This window comes from Bos taurus, chromosome 27 (genome assembly GCF_002263795.3).
Source record: "Bos taurus isolate L1 Dominette 01449 registration number 42190680 breed Hereford chromosome 27, ARS-UCD2.0, whole genome shotgun sequence".
Lineage (NCBI taxonomy): Eukaryota > Metazoa > Chordata > Mammalia > Artiodactyla > Bovidae > Bos > Bos taurus.
The window spans coordinates 1,273,519-1,289,934 of record NC_037354.1 but is presented as its reverse complement, the minus strand read 5'-3'; the positions used below and the strand labels follow the sequence as shown (position 1 = coordinate 1,289,934).

Below are 16,416 nucleotides of genomic sequence, written 5' to 3'. Positions count from 1 at the left end.
TGGAAGTCCGTTCCTTCTACCTTCCCTTCCTGGACCAGAGGAGGCTGGCCACACGTGACGGCTGTCAGAGAACAAACAGGATTCAACATTCTAGAGTTTCCACCACAACACAATGCTCCAATGTCATTTTGCAATGTCATTTTGCATGACATCTACAAGGGGCTAAATTTTTTAACAGCGAAATTACTGAGGAAGACAGTAAATCAAAAGAATAAAACTTTTATCCAATATTTCCTCATTAGTTTAGATCAAGTATACAAAAGCAAAGTCAAAACATTTCACACCATGAAAGTGGAGTAAACAACACAGTCTCAGTATGTATAAGACCAAGAAAGAAAGAATGCTATTCCACTGATGTCTTTTTATGTGTGTCCAACTCGTTGTGACCCCATGGACTGTAGCCCTCCAGGCTCCTCTGTCCATGGGGATTCTCCAGGCAAGAGTACTAGAGTGGGTTGCCATGCCCTTACCAGAGGCAAATCCAGCCATAATGTGGTCCTATGACGTGAGAAGAAATGTTTGAGTTTATATACACAGATGGTAAGAATTTCTCTATCTGTACTTTTTTCTTTAAATAAAGATAGCATATAGTTTCCAAAAGACATACATAGGCTGCTGATGCACTTGCTGAAGAATTGAGCACTAACACTTGCGTGGTTAGAGAAGACCCTGTAAGAAACCGCTTTGCCAGGGTTCTGTCACATCCAGGGGCTTCCCAGGAGTGACTTGCCCACTGGTGCTGGTGTCTGCCTGGCCCACTCCAGCCATTATTCTGCAACGCCTGGTCTAAGAGCTGCCTGAAAACCCAAGAGCCCTGAGACTTCACACTGGAGAAGGTTTGCTGCTGACAGTCTGGGCACGGAAGGCGGCGGGAGAGGAGACTCAGCCCTGTTTCCTCACCTGCACTTTCTCACAGGTACTCACACCTTCTCACATGAGAAAGACACACAGACACAACCACATGTGCATGCCCGGAAGCTGGAAACGGGCCCTCCTCTTGCCATTCTCCTTCTCTCCATCTATCCACTCATTCAACAAAGATTCCTGCAGAACCCCCAAGTGAAGACTGGGGGAACAGTCTATAGACAGGTCGAGGTCAGGTGACAAGGCCCCCAGGTGGGAACGGTGATGAGTGACATGGCTCCAGGGAGGAGTGGACAGGGTGGCCAGCAGGAGAAGAGAGAGGTCTCCTCCGTGAGGGCCTGGTTGGCTGTGGAAGGATTGTTAATCCACAGACACCAAACAGAGGGACAAGATCTACACAAATGGATCTGAAGTCCAGAGATCAGACGTTCTAGGAATAAGCGCCATGGACACACTCACTGGACTAGAATGCTCCCAACAGGACAGTGTGAGCTGCATTAAACACCCTCTTAGCACCTGCCACAGAGCTGCACGGTGTTAATACTGCAGCTGGAAAGAAGGACACGAGACAGGGCTCCTCACCCTCTGATGGGAGGAAACCAGGATGTGCCAGAACTGCCCCGGCCGGAAGTGGGTAAACGGCCCTCGGGGTGGGGGCTCCTCTGACCTCACAAGACTCAACAGGACGCACCTTCCTCCAAGGTTTCCTGCTACTCCAGCTCCAGCTCTCCCCACTCCTTTGTCTAATGACGATAAGACGACCCTTTCTCCTGTGTGGTCACTGCCGGCCTCCACGCCCTCTCCTGCCCCTGCCCCTCCTGCCCAGCCGAGAAGGCTCGAAGCTCCCTCTGGAGCTGGTGGAGACGCTCACCCTGCAGATCAGTCCTGCATCAGCGGTCCGCCAGCCCCCCTGCTCCCCCAGCCACGCGGACACTTCTGTCTGCTCGCTCTCTCCCTGGAAAGTCCACTGGCCAAGTCGTGAACCTCCCTGTACCCCTTCCTCGTTGTGGGGCTTTGTTAGTCTCAGCGCCCGAGGCCCACCAGGCATCAGGACACTGGCGGTCTCTGCCACTGTTCTGCCCTATCTGGTGATCGGCTCTGACCGCCTCTCCAACCCCGTGATGACGGCCACAGACTCAACACAGCCACACACACCGAGACAGCAGAGCTGGGTTCACAGCACAGACTCCAGAGTCGGCCCTGAAGCCCCATGTCTCCAAGACCTAACGTGCGACCCTGGGAATTTACTGCAGCTCTCTGTGAGTCAGTCTCGAGGCTGTAAAACCAAGATTAAGGTAATAAGAAAAGGAAGTGATTTAATATTTGCGAATTAGTTTACAGGAATGCTGAGCACTTAGAAGGTTTACACGGATGCTTGCAAACTGATGTAAAATGTTAACTCAATAGACTCTCCACATGTGAGTGACGCACAAGAGAAGCCCCAACACTCGCCTTTGCAGGTTGGTTTGCTGTGATTCCAGGTACTGTCCTTGGTGCAGCGGATGGTGGGGGACGTGGTGGGCTCCATGGTGTAGCCGGGGTTGCACTGGTAGCTGACCGTCTTGTTGAAGGTGAAATCCGTCCCAAACTGGATGCCGTTAGCCAGGGTCCCTGGGTCTCCACAGCTGATGACTAATCAGCAGAGAACAGACAGACAGAGAGACACAGTATCATCACAGGATGACTTATTCCTGGTTTCTGTTTAAGTGACTCTCCTTAAGCTGCTCTTCAGAGCAATGATGCCGTGGCTGAGCACAACGATACCAGCCTATCTGGGGGACAGTTTCGCTGGCTGGCAGTCAGGAGGCTGCATGTTTGGAACCGCTTATTTCTACTCCACTGATAGTTGTCTGTGTGGATGATAGCTGTCATCCGCGTTCTGTCCTTAACTACATGTCGTGAGGGGTCACCCCACAAGGTCAAGGACAGAGACACAGGCTGAGATCAGAGAACAGGCTCCTGCACCATTTCCCTTCAGACTAACTGGTCTACAGAGAGAAGGAATCTTGGCTTTTCTGAACTCAGTTTTGTAATATCCAACCCAACCAGCCAGGCAAAGCACTTTTAAGCATATAAATAAGAAAGTGAAGAAAAATCTGAAAGTGCTTAGAAAGTGGTTATATTATCAAACATACATATGATATAATCCTTTTTTTCCCTAGGGATTAAACAATACAGCCCTCTGTAAACTCAACTCCTTTTTCTCAGTCAAGTACAAGTCACTGTGGGGACCTGGATTTGGCCAGGACGGCGGCCACTCACGCGTGCAGTCGGGGGCCGTGCCGGTCCAGGTCCCGTTGGCGGTGCAGTGGCGAGTGGTCAGCCCCGAGGTCCTGTAGCCGTCCCAGCAGGCGTAGACCACCGAGCTGGAGAACAGCACGCCATCGCTGCTGACGATCTTGCCGTGGGTGGGCGTCCCCGGGTTCCCACAGGACACAGCTGTGGGGAGACAGAACAGCAGGGGAGACCCGTTACCACGTGATAAACTCGAGAGGTCAAGGGCCATCTGCGTAACAGCCTGCACATTTATTTAAAAAGTCATCGGAAGGACACTGTGGTCCTCCCCCCACCCCCACATCCTCTGCCTGCCTTTTGTCTGTAGAAAAACTGTAGCCAAACAATGAGTTTAATCAGAGAAGTGAGAAAATGCAGAACCAAAGAAAGCAGTCCAACGAGACAAAATAAAAACAGTTTAGTCATTAAGTCAAGGACCTTTAACAGTTCCTCCTCCAGGGCCATAGATAAAACTGTGAGCCAGGTCCTGTGAGCTCTTTTGTAGAAACGGAAACCCCCACCAGGTGGAGAAGTTAACTGCATGATGACCAGACTGTAGCCATGACACAGGCTGCCACAAGTCTGAGAACTGGCCTCAAGGAAATGGGAACAAACTGATCCTGGAACTGAAGACTGACTGTACTTCAACAACCAAACGACGCTGGTCAGACCACCGGTGACTGACCTGCAGATGACTGTCAGAGCTGTCTGTGCTGTTTCTGCATGTAGCTCCCTCCTCCTGTCTATAAAAGCTCTGTATTAGTGCTCAGTCATGTCTGACCCTTTGCCACCCCATGGACTGTAGCCTGCCAGGCTCTCTGTATCCAAGGGACTTTCCAGGCAAAAATACTGTACTGCATTGCCATTTACGGGCTTTTTGCCTTTTTTCATTGAATCTATTTACCATAAAGATGGTTATTTTTCCTCCTTAATCCTCCCACAATAATGCACAATAGACAGACATACAAAGAATGTAATTCTAATGCCAACAATGTATCATGAGTCCCTTTTCTGAGAATGATCAAAATATTTGAAATACTCTGGCCTATTTAGTTGTTCCACTTTCAAACTTAGCCTGTGAACAAATATACACTGTTCTTAAAAACATGGAAGAAAACAGATTGCAAAATAAAAGTCACTATAATAGAAGTTTATGAGTTCCCTATCATATAATGTTAAAAAATGCACATAACTCTCAGACTGGACTAGATCTTGTTTGACAAAAAGTATACTTGTTGGTGCTTTTATGCTTGTGCCTATGCTTCCCTGGTGGCTCAGACAGTAAAGGATCCGCTTGTAATGCAGGAGACCTAATTTAGATCCTTGGGTTGGGAAAATTCTCTAGAGAAGGAAATGGCAGTCCACTCCAGTATTCTTGCCTGGAGAATCCCATGGACAGAGGAACCTAGCAGGCTACGCAGTTCCTGGGGTCGCAAAGAGCTGGACACAACTGAGCAATTAACACTTTCGCTTCTACGTCAGCTATAACTAATCCGTTACAACCTTCTTCCCTGATGAGTCTGGGTTTGGACTTACAATCCCTTCTAACACAGATCGTTCAGTGGTTTCTTGGTTGACATCTGAGATGAGATATATTTACCAGTCCTGAGGCAGATGATACCTAACATCCTCTAAAGCTCAGGGTCCTTTGACGGCTGTGACATAAATTAAAATTTCACTTAGCAAAAATCCAAGCCTGTTAAAGAACACTACTCCATTCCACTAACACTGATCCGTTCCTTCCTATGCACAGTCATTGTTCATGAGTATGGGTGCAAACCTGGCACAGCAAAGAACTGCATTGACCCAACTTGTAACAAAAGAGACTCATGTCACTGTAGATTCTTCCAGTCATATCTGGAATATTAAAATCCATGCAGCAGTTTTCAAAAGTGACCTGTGAAAGGCTAATGCTGAAATAAAGCAGGTGACTGTTGAAACATATTTGACTTAATTTACATACAAATGTATTGTCAGTAAAGGAATGTCCATCATAGTAATGACACCCTGATGTTTATAAAGTCCCCTCTACTATTGTATTTGATATAGTCAAATTCATGGTTAACTTTTTTTTTTCCTGACAGGGATACTTTCACTGATGATCATGCCTATGAAAGTGTAGATTAGAAACAGGGTCAGCATATCTGTTTTTATATCAAGGTCCTGAGGTTTCAAGGCATACAAATACTGACACTTAGGCAAAATGAGAGATTACATTTTAAGGATGATAGAAAACAAGATATTTATAAGTTAAATTTTATTTTTAAATATACTTTTTAAAAGTACATTTAGTTAATGTGCCTCCTTTTCGTAAAAGATCATTGTCTTCTACTCAATTTATAATAAGGTAGCATCATACTTCAGAGAAGGCAGTGGCACCCCACTCCAGGACTCTTGCCTGGAAAATCCCATAAACGGAGGAGCCTGGAAGGCTGCAGTCCATGGGGTCGCTGAGGGTCGGACACGACTGAGCAACTTCACTTTCACTTTTCACTTTCATGCATTGGAGAAGGAAATGGCAACCCACTCCAGTGTTCTTGCCTGGAGAATCCCAGGGACGGGGGAGCCGTCTATGGGGTTGCAGAGTCGGACACGACTGAAGTGACTTAGCAGCAGCAGCAGCATCATACTTATTCCAAATACACATTATTGTTTACTAGTATCAATATTGCTCACTTAGCATGCTGTATTAGGATGATTGCTGTTAAACTGAGATAGTCATAGGTTTGAATCTCTGCTCATACAAGTTAAATCAATGTGAATGATCAATTCGAGTTCTCAACATGTAGTGTCTTCACTATAAAATTGATAAAAAAGATAACTCTTCCCTGTTGTAAGATTACACATGTGCATGCATGCTCAGTCACATCTGACTCTTTGTGACCTCATGGACTGTAGCCCACCAGGCTCCTCTGTCCATCGGGATTCTTCAGGCAAGAATACTGGAATGGACTGCCATTTCCTCCTCTAGATCTTCCCAACCTAGGGATTGAAACCATGTCTCCTGCATCCCCTGCATTGGCAGGTGGGTTCTTTACCACTGAGCCACCTGGAAAGCCATACTAAGTGCAAAATGCCACCATCTTGTATAGACATATTAGTATTTTTATTTTCATTATCATCACTTTAGTCACATATCCATTATGTGAATAAAGGTCAACTTTATCGTAATCTCCTGGGAAATAGGATTAGGAGTTACCCCAAAAATGTAGTTACATTTACACAACTTGATAAGATAGATCCATCTGAATAGCTAAGTCAGTGAGCCTGTGATTCAAAGACTAGATCTTAACCAAAGAAAACATGATTTAACGTGATGAAAATAGTTATCAGAAGTTTAAGGTTTTTGATGCTTAAGAGTTTTTCAAATATTTTTCTCGTAATTCATGAACCTATTTTTAAAATTTATTGATATATCCCATCAGGACCTAATATATTTTTAAATAGATTCAGAGAAGGTAAATTCATTAGGAGAGGCATGACCTTGGCCAAGGGATTGAGTACATAGGTCATGGCTAACTTTTGTGGCAATGAAAAGTTGCTGATAACCCCACTTTATACAGAAAATAATGTGTGCCCCAAAGATATGGACCTATGATAGCAAGTAAGAAAAAACAGAAAGCGATAGATTCTCCAAGAGTTGTAAGTGTGTGTGCAGGAGTGGGAAGGGATTGACCATATATTCCTAGACGTCATTTGTGGTTTTTCTGAGTGTAACTGTACTATCACTCACACAACTTCCCATGATTTCTGTATAATGCATTGTGCTTAGTCGCTCAGTAGTGTCCGACTCTTTGCGCCATAGACTGTAGCCGGCCAGGCTCTTCTGTCCATGGGGATTCCCCAGGCAAGGATCCTAGAGTGGGTTGCCATACCCTCTTCCAGGTACAATGCAATTGGAAATTACCAATTTTCGGGAACATTGCATATTTGAGAAATGTTTTCAGCATTGAAACATTTTAGTAACTTCTTTTTGTACACAGATTTTAAGGGAAAGTTTAAAAGGATTTTATAGGAACCTTCTGAATTTCTGAATTTGTCGCTAAGTCACGTCTGACTCCTTGCAACTCCATGGACTGTAGCAGGCCAGACTTCCTTGTCCTTCATCATGTCCTGAAGTTTGCTCAAACTCATGTCCATTGATAAACTAAATGCTATTTAAAAAGCACTTTGCATAGTCTGCGATAAGTACATCATGAAGTGAAATCCAATTAAGCTCTCCTAATCAAATAAATGAATTCATTTATGTTTTGTTGGGAAAGAACTCATAGTGTGGTACCCCAGCAACAAAGTGAGATTTTTACAGAAAACATGACTTGCACTTAGTTTTTTGACTGTTTAAATTTGCCAGAGGGACTTCCCTTGTGGTCCAATGGCTAAGACTCCATGATCCCAAAGCAAGGGATCCAGGTTTGATCCCTACTCAGGGAACTGGATCCCACATGATGGAACCAAGACCCCATACAGTCAAATAAGTTAATTAATTTTTTAAAAAGTGCAAGGAATTAAGACCAGGGGGCTGACAGACTGGAAATAACGTGTGAATGGAATGACTTGCATCAGCAGGGAGCCCCCGTCAGGACCTGCCCTGCTCACAGCACCTCCACCTGCGTTCTCAGCCCCACCAGCCATAACACCCTGAGCGCCACATAGAGATGGTCACCAGGAGAAGACTTCCTGATGATTCTCTTATGTTTGGGGGGAAAACAGGTTAATTGTAGAAACAGTGTGACCTGTAAGATGTTGTGGAATGTCACTGGTCATTTCAGAGTGAGCTACCTGGTTTCAACCTGCAGCGCTGACTTTCAGGCTGGGACCCACTCACCCTCGCACACAGGCTGCAGTCCTGACCAGGACCCGTTGAGCAGACACGTCCGCTCGGCTGAGCCCCGCAGCTGGTAGCCCATTTCACAGGAGAAGTGCAGGAGGCTCTTGGCCTTAAACTCCTCTCCAAGCCGAGACCCATGGGCTGGGGTCCCCGGATCACCGCAAAATCCAGGGTTATTTCCTGCAGGACACAAAACACATGGCAGTAGATGATGCTGTTTAAAGCAGGGCTGTTATGCTTAAAGAGAATGAAATTGTATGTAAATGTGTATCAAACATGGTCACAGTCATATAATATTCTGGAAATCCTGTGAGAAAGATTTTCCTTATTATAGCACAAAAGTAGAAGACTCTAAGAATTTGTTTATATGTAACTAAAATCAAAATAGTTTATTAAAATATGGTAGTGACAATAATTGATATTCTTTGGAAGAAACAAAACACTGGGGACAGTGAGTGCAGGAATTGCTCACTGGAAATGCTGGTGAGGATGCCCACAAGGAGATGTGGGAGGTGTGTTGGGAATAAAAAAATCAAATAAGAGGTCTGATCCACTGAGTTATTATGAAACATTCATGGAAGAATTAAGATGATTTCTTTTCCAAACAGGACCGATGTGATTGTTGATGGTGGAGATAGGAAAGATATCCTAAGATATCTTTCCTAAGGATAGGAAAGAGAGGAAGCAGAAGGAGAGAAAAGGGAGGGCAAGCTGAGTCAAGGTGAGCAGGCTTCCTAGTCAGGGGTGGGAGGCTCCTGGGGCTCTAGCAGGAGAAACCCTGCTGGGACATGCATTCATTCAAAGAGAAGAAGCCGCAGGCACTGGCGACGTGTCCTAGGGGCGTGCTCGGCTGGAATGGGTTAGTAACCACTTTGGAGACGGGCGCCGCCAGTCCGTAGTGGACGACTGCCCGCGCCAGCCCACCTGTGCAGTGGGGCAGGGCTCCGCTCCAGTGACTGTCCTCCTGGCAGGCTCTGCTGCTGTTGCCCACGAGACTGCGGCTCCCTCGGCAGGAGTAGTGGACCATGGCCCCATAGGTGAACAGGTCTCCTGTGAGTATGGCGTTGGCAGGGACGCCAGGGTGTCCACATGATATCACTTAAGAAGAGAAAATAATCAATAAGTACATTGTTCCTGTTAAGCTGCTCTGTGTTAGTCACTGTACTTCAGAGACTCATATGATCACCGCCTATTAACGAAAACACATCCCTGGTACCCTGTGGATGAGAAGCATCAACTTCCAGACGACCCTCCCTCACACATTACTGAAAACCAGGAAAAGGTCCGTCAGTGAAGCTTTTTGTTTGTTTTTTAATTAAGGTGGCTTTGCTGAAGGTAGAAATTGACATTGAGACTTTGAAAAAGAAAGTTATCTACCTAAATTTTTCCATCTTCCCTTAACTGTATCCTAAGTAAGCAGTGTTCATACAAAATGATAGAGACTACCACAGACCCGCCAAAGTTTTCACCGTTATTTCTTCAGTTAGTATGCTTTGCATGGGACAAAACTCAGTCAAATCTGCTCCCTCTTCCAGATCACAGTCTAGAGAGACCATTCTAACAATTTTTCCTTGAATAGGTGGCAATCTAAAATGTCTTTTTTTTTAGTATTTTAAAACTGGATCTAGGTGCTTTATAATATTATGTTAGTTTCTGCTGTGCAACAAAGTGAATCAGTTACATACACATATATCCTCTATTAATTTTTTAATAGAGGATAAAATGTTTAAGTTAAAAAGTAATAATAAATTGCTGATTTATTTTTCCTCAAGTATTCCATTTATTTCTTTATACCAAATGAGGCCCATCATCTGATCATTATTCCTCAAAAAGGAAAATTCTAGAATCCAGATTACCACAGGATGGTAAAGAGTTCTATCTTTTTGTAAAGTCCAAAATTTTTATGGTTAACCATTAAAAAAAAAGTGTACCATGTTCAAACAACTAACTGGACTGACGGTGCCAGAAATGATCCAAAGGGAGCTGATTTTACATCCGAGAGAGATTGCATTTGGTCGTCGGCAACCACAGAGCAACACCAACCAGAGAGGCAGGTTTCAGAAAGGCCCCAGTGCCCCCTGAGTCATATTCGCCCTCCCCTGACACTCTCATCCTGACATCCACTCATCGGAGAACGGGAGTTTATCTAAAGTCCTAAAAAGAAGCTAACTCGAGCAGAATCAGTGACACGGTTGGTGTAAGATCAGTTCCAGGTAAATAAAAAAATCGGCACAAACAGAGATGGAAGCTAGCCTAGCCACTGCAGAGCCTGTGAAAACAAAGCACTCCTCTGAGAGCGCAATTCCCACGTTCCGGTAACTCCAGCGGTTCAGGACAGCAGAGGTGGGAACTCGAAACCTGGGAAAACGAGGGCAGTGAAAAGCTGGTTCCTGGAGGTGTGGGGCACAGGGGCATCATCACAACCACTAATGGAAGTCTCGGGGAGGCCGGGGAAGAGGCTAGGTATATCTTTGGGGAGAAAATAAAAGTAATTTCTCTGAAAAGTTCCCATGTGTGAAGGCACGGAAAACCAGAGCACACAACATATGCTGAGAGCTGTAACACATTCATAGATGTGGGGGTTTGGGGTCCTATAAGCTTGTACATTTGTTTTGGAAAAGCGTTGCTCTCTTTCTCCATAGGTACTAACTGTATTGTTACACTTAGAATTTGACACAGGTTTCCAGGCAGATTCAAAGGGCTTTGCTGCTGCTGCTAAGTCACTTCAGTCGTGTCCGACTCTGTGTGACCCCACATACGGCAGCCACCAGGCGGGGGTCCCCCGTCCCTGAGATTCCGCAGGCAAGAACACTGGAGTGGGTTGCCATTTCCTTCTCCAATGCATGAAAGTGAAAAATGAAAGTGAAGTCGCTCAGTCGTGTCCAACTCTTAGCGACCCCATGGACTGCAGCCCACCAGGCTCCTCCGTCCATGGGATTTTCCAGGCAAAGTACTGGAGTGGGGTGCCATTGCCTTCTCCCAAAGGGCTTTGAGGGACCTTGATTTGCAGAAAAGTCTCCGGCACCAGTCTACTCTGCAAATGTACTGAAAACGCTGTAATCATGAGGGGTAAAATGAACTATCACATTTTTTCAGTATTTCAATTCATAATGTAATTGTCATTTCCCATTTTCTCTATGCACACAAAATGAGTACTAAAAAGATAAAATTTTGATTCTAAGAATTGTTTTGTTTCTGATTGATTTTTAAAGGACCAAGGAGAGTGACTCCCTTTCCTTCCTTTTCAGACTCGGTTTTAACAAGACACAGGACGATTCTCTTTGAACTCAAGGACAATATGCTATTTCAAGGGAAAGAAAGTAATAATGTAGCTAGTGGGTGAAAAAGAAAATGTCCTTGCTCATCTGCATACTGCTAATAACGTTTTCTCGGAAGACAGAGCCGTGACCTGTAATTCTGTCTGCCTGGAGGAGCACCCTGCTCTTCCTCTTGGTTAAACCTAAGGGTCAGGAGGAAGTGCCAACCAGGGTGCCGTCTTCTTTATCAGGCTCACACTGGACTGTCCCAGAAGTGCCGATGAGACAAATGAGGCCCCCAGAGTGCTCCACGCTTCCAGCCACAGATACTGGGTCCATAGATGGAGACTCCATACTATAGCCATTTACAGTATCTCTGAACGTGGGTCCCCAGGGAGGCAGCGTGTTGCGAGAGGCACAGTCTGGAGGCTGGTGGCACCTGGGTGAACCAGAGGATCTGCCGCCTGCTGGGCTGAAGCAGGAAACGAGCACTGACGAGCGGACACAGGGACAGCAGGATCCAGGCGGAGCTGACCGAGTCCCTTGCCCTCTGGGACCAGTTTGTGAACGGCCTGCACCCCGTGCCTTTCTTCCCCTGAAACTAGTTTTGAGTTGTATTTGGTGATTTCTTTAAAGATATCATAAAAACGAATACGATTTGTGATGGGGTCAGGTAGAATAAAAAATCAATACCTTTTTGAATACTTAACAAAACACGTGTTGTGTTGGCAGTGTTCTTTCAGGGCTCTGCGGCATGAGAGCCCAGATGACCCCACTCACCCAGACACTTGGGCAGAGAGCGATCCCACAGGCTGTTCGCCATGCAGGTGAGGGCGGAAGATCCCAGAAGGCAGAAGCCCCTCTTGCACTGATACTGATAAACGACACTCCATACTCAAAACCCTCGGGGAGGCTCTGGTGCACGTGCCTTGGGTCCAGGCAGTTCACCACTGCAGAGGGAAGCACATCACACATAGTTTACACGCCGCTCTAGTTACAACCCTGGAGGAGAGGATGGCAACCCACTCCAGTGTTCTCAGCTGGGGAACCCCAGGGGGACAGAGGAGCCCGGTGGGCCGCAGTCCAGGGGGACACAAAGAGTTGGACACAACTGAGAGACTAAATAACAACAACAACATTTATAAATGAAACATACTGCAGAGAAGGTGAACTCCTCCTCGTGGTTTTGGGAAGTTTGTAGGGTAAGGAGTTAGAGAAGGCGAGGTTCGGAAGAAGAAGGAGACCGGCACTTTACAGGAACAGATCACCTTTAATGAGGCGAGAAGGGGCAGCAGTCAGATTAGTGAGCTGCTGCACTAACCCAAGAAAAGAGTAAGTGTATGTAGGCATATACATGGAAATCTACTGTCTTAAGGGGGCCTGTTCTTCTCGAAGGTTGTTCGGAGTAGTTCTCTCTTTAAGGTCTGGGGCAAGGAATTCTGGAGATGGGCCAGAAGCTGGACCGGCTGGGAACTGGGCGTAATCAACTTTAATGTCTTTTCTTTTTTCCTTCCAGTGAGAGATTTCTTTGTTTTGCATAGAATGCTGGGGAGGACCGGAGGGGAGTTTTAACTCCAGGCTATTTTGAGCCCTGTAACTTTCCTTCCTTGACAAGCTCACGGTAAAGGCTTAGTGTGAAATCCTGCAGCCTTGACGAGCTCCACTTTCTGCTCTGGGCCACTAGCCTTCAAAATCAAGCAACATATTGGCTTCTACAGCAATTTTAACAACAGAAGACTGATAGCTTTTAATGGCTTCCTAATAATAAGCTTCTCAATGTAAAGTCTAAAATCAGTTTTCCTGGTTACATTTTTATGTTATGAAAATGTTAAAATACAAATGGCTAAAGTCTTTGCTACTTTTGAACTGTGGTGCTGGAGAAGACTCCTAAGAGTCCCTTGGACAACAAGGAGATCAAACCAGTCAATCCTAAAGGAAATCAACCCTGAATATTCACTGGAAGGACTGATGCTGAAGCTGAAGCTCCAATACCTTGGCCACCTGATGTGAAGAACTGGCTCACTGGAAAAGACCCGGATGCTGGCAAAGAGTGAAGGCAGGAAGAAGAGGAGGTGACAGAGGGTGAGATGGTTGGATGGCATCACTGACTCAATGGATGGGAGTTTGAGCAAGCTCTGGGAGATAGTGAAGGACAGGGAATCCTGGTTTGCTGTAGTCCATGGGGTCACAAAGAGTTGGGCACAACCAAGCAGCTGAACAACAACAAGAACAAAAGTCTCCGTATGTGAGTGTGATGCTTTAGGACAGCCTGGGACACAGTAATTAATTCTTCCCCCTACCCCCACCAACATGCACTAATAATGCTTCAATATGTTTCTGCAGTAATTTCTGTTCTGTGTCTAAACAAAAATGACTTTCACAGGCAGAAACAGCTGTTATATCTTATCCTCTTTATTCTGTTGGCTCCACTAGGGGGTTCAGCTCTCTACCTCCCACGGGGGAAAAAAATAAGGCAGAGAGATTTTAACTTATTTGTTCAGGACATAGAGAACCCTGTAATATCCCATGTCATTGCTGCAAATAGCTGTGTTTTACCACACGGAGAGCAGGCTGCCAGCCAAGACAGCTCACAGCCACGCAAACCACTCCACCGCCCCTATTCTTTCTCCTTTGTGTGCAGTTCCTGTCTGGGATCTGGTGGCCCCAGACGCCATGTCAAGAGGCGAGCTGGTAACACAGTGGGCACAGGAGTCAAATTACCTGAGATGACCAACCAAGTTAATGGTGCGAGTGCGAGGAAAGACAAGACAGGCAGGTCAGACCTGCAGGGACTGCTACACTTTTTTAGTTGGAGACACAGTGTCTAGCAGAGGGTAACACATCAGAGTGAAACTGGCGACAGACTCACTCTGGGGGTCTTCCCACATCCCAGCATCACACCCCTCCACACGCTAAGCACAGAGACCTGGCCTTGATGTTCAGGTGTTAAAACCTGACACAGAACAAAAGTCCTCAGCTGGAGAGAAAGGGAAACATTGTGTCATATACACGCAGCCCACGTGGAGTCCCGGAGGACATTTGTGGATGTTGGGAGTTAAGACATTCATGTAATGACCAGCAACACGTCTGAGGTCAGAGAGGTGATTTCACCAGAGGTAGGTGAGGGTCAGAGCTCCGAACTACCTGAGGACTCCTGAACCTCCTGCAGTGGACGTAGGGCTTTGTGAGAAACGGAGGAGGGAAGAGGGGGAAAAGAGGAAGGGGAGGAAGGAACCATTCCCTTAACTTCCTCAATTATTTTTTGTTTTACAACTTCTGTGTACATTTCTTTTTCTGTGTTGACTCCTGTTTCTTGCTTATTTCTTAATTTCTTTTATGGCTCATTAAGAATGATGCTAAAGCTGAAACTCCAGTACTTTGGCCACCTCATGCCAAGAGTTGACTCATTGGAAAAGACTCTGATGCTGGGAGGGATTGGGGGCAAGAGGAGAAGGGGACAACAGAGGATGAGATGGCTGGATGGCATCACTGACTCGATGGACGTGAGTCTGAGTGAACTCCGGGAGTTGGTGATGGACAGGGAGGCCTGGCGTGCTGCGATTCATGGGGTCGCAAAGACTTGGACACGACTGAGCGACTGAACTGAACTGAACTGAAGAATCAGATCACAAACAGGAAAAATATAAGAAAATGATGCTCCATAATGGAAACTATAGTCAAATTATCTGGCAGCGGGAAAAATGGGTAAGAATTAGTTCACAATTAAAAAAAAATGCATTCATAGTTGATTAGAGTTCTGAGTAATATGTGTTTTTAAATTTTCCAATAGAAGGGATTATGCGAAGTTGAGAGGACATCTCAGGTGAGATGACTCTGCAGTGTTCAGTGTACTGCACAGACTCAATGTTTTCAGCTTGTTTACTAACAGCATGAATCAAAATTTATGATTACTGGTCACAGGGGGAAAAATAATTTATTATGACTATTTTTCAAGTACATGAAAGTTACCGTTCATCTTTTATCAAAAACTGTTAAGAATGAAGAAATTGACTTTAAGTGTAATGAGACATTCAGATTTGATAAAGAAGAAGCATTCTAATTGATTATAATTGATCCTAATTAAATTTCAGAGGCAGGTGGGGTGGAGAGACTGAGAACCTACTATGTGTCAGGCACTTTGCTAAGCACGTCACAACGTACTGGTTTAAGAACTGATGCTTCTGAATTGTAGTGCTGGAGAAGACTCTTTTTTATTTTTGGAGAAGACTCTTGAGAGTCCCTTGGACAGCAAGGAGATCGAATCAGTCAATCCTAAAGGAAATTAACCCTGAATATTCACTGGAAGGACTGATGCTGAAGTTGACGCTCCAGTACTTAGATCACCTGATGCAAAGAACTGACTCATTGGAAAAGACCCTGATGCTGGGAAACATTCAGGGCAGGTGGAGGAGATGACGGGATGAATGGCATCACTGACTCAACGGACATGTGTTTGAGCAAACTCCAGGAGACAGTGAAGGACAGAGGAGCCTGGCGTGCTGCAGTCCGTGGAGTCGAAAATAGTCAAACATGACTTAGTAACCGAACAACAACAACTACATACTTAATGCCATTTTATTCCCTGTTTTCCTTTTTTTTGTAGTTCTCTGTTCACTTCTTGTTTCTTCTGTTGAGGTTTGGTTTTTCTTTGGTACTATGCTTGGTTTCCTTTCATTTTGGTTTTTGTGTATCTTGTATCTATTGTAGGTTTTGGTTTATGATTACCATGGGGGTCATATGTTGACTCATAATTTTATACACTTGCTTTAAACTGACAGTCATTTAAGGTCAAACACTTTCTAAAAGATTTTTTTTTTAACTCCCCTTGTACACTGTCTATATATTTGATGTTATATTTTACATCTTGATGTTCATCTCCTTACTGTTAGTGGCTATAACTGCTTTTACAATTATGTTGCTGTTCAGTTGCTAATTCACGTCCAACTCTTTGCGACCCTATAAACTGCAGCATGCCAGGATACCATGTCCTTCAATATCTCCCTGAGTCTGCTCAGACTCATGTCCATTGAGTTAGTGATATCATCCAACCATCTCATCCTCTGTTGCCCCCTTCTCCTCCTGCTTCAATCTTTCTCAGCATCAGGGTCTTTTCCAATGAATTGGCTCTTTGCATCAGGTGGCCAAAGTACTGGAGCTTCAGCTTCAGCTTCAGCATCAGTCTTCCCAGTGAAC

The 16,416-nt window shown here is 45.3% G+C and overlaps 1 protein-coding gene across 1 annotated transcript; it reads right to left on the bottom strand.

Annotated features, from left to right (window-relative positions):
• Positions 1–68: 68 nt before the first annotated feature.
• On the bottom strand, positions 69–9,041 carry LOC100847320 (CUB and sushi domain-containing protein 1). Its single transcript, XM_024986396.2, has 4 exons — positions 8,891–9,041; positions 7,964–8,146; positions 3,127–3,303; positions 69–2,496 (listed from the first exon to the last, which is right to left on the bottom strand). Exons 1-4 carry the CDS (start codon positions 8,991–8,993, stop codon positions 2,228–2,230), a joined length of 732 nt encoding a protein of 243 aa, XP_024842164.2. The 5' UTR covers positions 8,994–9,041; the 3' UTR covers positions 69–2,227.
• Positions 9,042–16,416: the final 7,375 nt, after the last annotated feature.

Bases quoted from the DNA above. Each gene is read 5' to 3' on its own strand.
- LOC100847320 (XM_024986396.2), bottom strand. From the start codon at position 8,993: ATGGTCCACTACTCCTGCCGAGGGAGCCGCAGTCTCGTGGGCAACAGC. The intron at 8,147-8,890 runs GTGGGCTGGCGC...TGTGTCCTGCAG, and splicing joins AGCCCTGCCCCACTGCACAG to GAAATAACCCTGGATTTTGC. The intron at 2,497-3,126 runs GTGAGTGGCCGC...TCTGCTGATTAG, and splicing joins CACGGCCCCCGACTGCACGC to TCATCAGCTGTGGAGACCCA.